This window comes from Oncorhynchus mykiss, chromosome 22 (genome assembly GCF_057628025.1).
Source record: "Oncorhynchus mykiss isolate SJ-2025 chromosome 22, ASM5762802v1, whole genome shotgun sequence".
NCBI lineage: Eukaryota > Metazoa > Chordata > Actinopteri > Salmoniformes > Salmonidae > Oncorhynchus > Oncorhynchus mykiss.
This window is the reverse complement of record NC_143043.1, coordinates 49,468,912-49,471,572: the sequence shown is the minus strand read 5'-3', so window position 1 is coordinate 49,471,572 and position 2,661 is coordinate 49,468,912. Positions and strand designations below refer to the sequence as shown.

Sequence of the window (2,661 nt, the reverse complement as noted above, 5' to 3'; positions counted from 1 at the left end):
CACCCACTTTGCCAAAGCACAGCCCCCACACCACTTGAGGGATATCTTCAACCACCAACCTACCATCCTGAGACAAGGCCGAGTATAGCCCACAAAGATCTCCGACACGGCACAACTGGAGGGGGGGCAACAACCCAGACAGGAAGACCACGTCAGCGAATCAACCCACTCAAGTGACGCACCCCTCCTAGGGACTGCATGGAAGAGCAACAGTAAGCCAGTGACCCAGCCCCTGTAATGGGTTAGAGGAAGAGAATCCCAGTGGAGAGAGTGCAACGGGCCAGGCAGAGACAGCAAGGGCGGTTTGTTGCTACAGATCCTTTCCATTCACTTTCACATTCCTGGGCCAGACTACACTCAATTATATGACTTACTAGAGGGTGATGTTAAAGAACGTATGGAATGATCCATGACGTCCTCAAAATGTACTTTCAGAAATCTTACATACCATTTTTCATTAAATAACATGCATCAACCAGAGACTTTGGCATTTGGAATATACACCCCAAATTTATTACAATGTCTAACAAAACAAGCTAATGCCCTCTTATGCCTTCTCCAAGTCATTCCTTGCCAATCCAGTCAAATCATTCTCTATCAACATCACATGTATCACATCTATTATGACAACACAGAGATAAGTAATATCAGCGTATTGTTACATGAATGAGGCAGTTACAACATAGCAGTATAACATGACTATATCTAACCTGTGTTTGTCAAACTTATGAATAAAAACATAGGAACTATGAATGCCTTAACTTCAAACAAGTTAAAATACGCTTAGCTGTCACTTTGAACCATGGATAAAAGAAAGAGTAAATTATTGGATTAATTAAGGAATTAAGAAGTGGCAAAAAGCTGATGATGAATGACGATAAATTGTCAATTACAATAAAAATTAAATACAAATGAAATGGAATCCAACAGCTTAGATAGGTGAAAACAACAATAGCTAGAGTTTTTGTTGCTTTCCTCTCAGACTTATTTGCCTGTACAGTTTTAACACCAGACACACTGGCAGCCTCTTTTGAAAATACCTTTCTGGCCTGTGATGTGGCCACGACAAAGATTTTCAAATAAAGTGTTATAATAATAGAGCACGGGACAACCATTGTAATTAAAAGGTCAATTACAATACCCCAGGTTACTCCTTCAACAATAAAACATTCTTTCAAACATCTACTGGGTACCTGTACATTTACAAATATTTTTATGATAGCAGCATAATATATGATACAACAACACCAGGTAATTGATATACAACACATCATTCTTGTTATTGTTATTTTAGAGTGGTACAATAAGGGATCACACACAGCAACATAGCGGTCAATAGATATCAAGACCAAATTGCCCAGAGATAAAGAAGCACATAAACAACTGATGTAGAAATAAAACACACAGAAATATTCCCCAAAACCCCAGCACGATTCCATTATTGCTACAGTCATTACTGGTATCACAATCAATCCCACCAGGAGATCTGACACAGCCAGAGAGAGGATGAGCAGGTTGGTTGGAGTGTGGAGCTGCTTGAAGTGAGAGATGGAGATGATCACCAGTATGTTCAAAAATACTGTAACTGCTGAAATCAATGAGAAGAAGATGTACAGTGTTATGTAGATAGATGTCGACAGCAAAGCCTTTCTGCAAGAAGAGTTTCCGTCTTGAAAACAGTATTGAATATCTTCATGTGTCTCCATTTGTAATAAAGGTTCAAATGCTGAGGTCCTGCTCCTTCTTGGTCCTGTGTGTGACCCTGCCAGGTCCGCCTTCTGACAAACTCTGAGCTCTGCCTCTCTATTTATCCCTGATTCACTGACAAACACTCCCCTCCCCAGTGTCTCTCTCTCTCTCCACACACACACACACACACACACACACACATAAAATAATGGTTGGTTAAATAAATCATTTGTGAAAGCATGATGTAATGTGTGACAGGATTGGAAGTTTCTCTGCGCACCTTGCCTGTCCTTCAGCCTTACTGATAGTTAGAGAAAAGGTACATTTTCTCAACTGAGCATTTTAAAGGGGGAAATATAGTATGGGTGATGTTTTGGTCACTCAAAGGCTATTTTCCATGGGAAATAGGATAACTGTGCAGACTAACTGGTTTGTGTGATGTCAGTGCTTAGTTTGGATCATAATCCATAACCTCAGGAGACACGACGGCACATCACATGTCAGCTGGCCAGTGGTGGGTAGTATATGGGGCTTTAGTGACAAAACAGATGGCACTGTGATAGACTGCATCCAATTTATTGAGTAACGTATTGGAGGCTATTTTGTAAATGACATCGCCGAAGTCGAGGATTGGTAGGGGGGGGTGTCAATATAACAGTCCGGTGGCCATTTGATTAATTGTTCAGCAGTCTTATTGCCTGGGGGTAGAAGGTGTTAAGGAGCCTTTAAGGTTAAGGTTCAATTTTCAGGCCGACTGTCTTCTCTGTATACATCAATGATGTCGCTCTTGCTGCTGGTGAGTCTCTTATCCACCTCTATGCAGACGACACCATTCTGTATACTTCTGGCCCTTCTTTGGACACTGTGTTAACAACCCTCCAGACGAGCTTCAATGCCATACAGCTCTCCTTCCGTGGCCTCCAACTGCTCTTAAACACAAGTAAATTTAAATCCATGCTCTTCAACCGATTG

General features: G+C 41.3%; 1 protein-coding gene across 1 annotated transcript; it reads right to left on the bottom strand.

Annotated features, from left to right (window-relative positions):
* Positions 1 to 483: 483 nt before the first annotated feature.
* On the bottom strand, positions 484 to 1,806 carry LOC118943641 (trace amine-associated receptor 13c-like). The gene has a single exon (XM_090216272.1). It carries the CDS (start codon positions 1,704 to 1,706, stop codon positions 747 to 749), a length of 960 nt encoding a protein of 319 aa, XP_090072398.1. The 5' UTR covers positions 1,707 to 1,806; the 3' UTR covers positions 484 to 746.
* Between the last annotated feature and the right edge of the window lie 855 nt (positions 1,807 to 2,661).

Coding starts and splice junctions, on each gene's coding strand:
- LOC118943641 (XM_090216272.1), bottom strand. CDS start 1,706: ATGGAGACACATGAAGATATTCAATACTGTTTTCAAGACGGAAACTCT.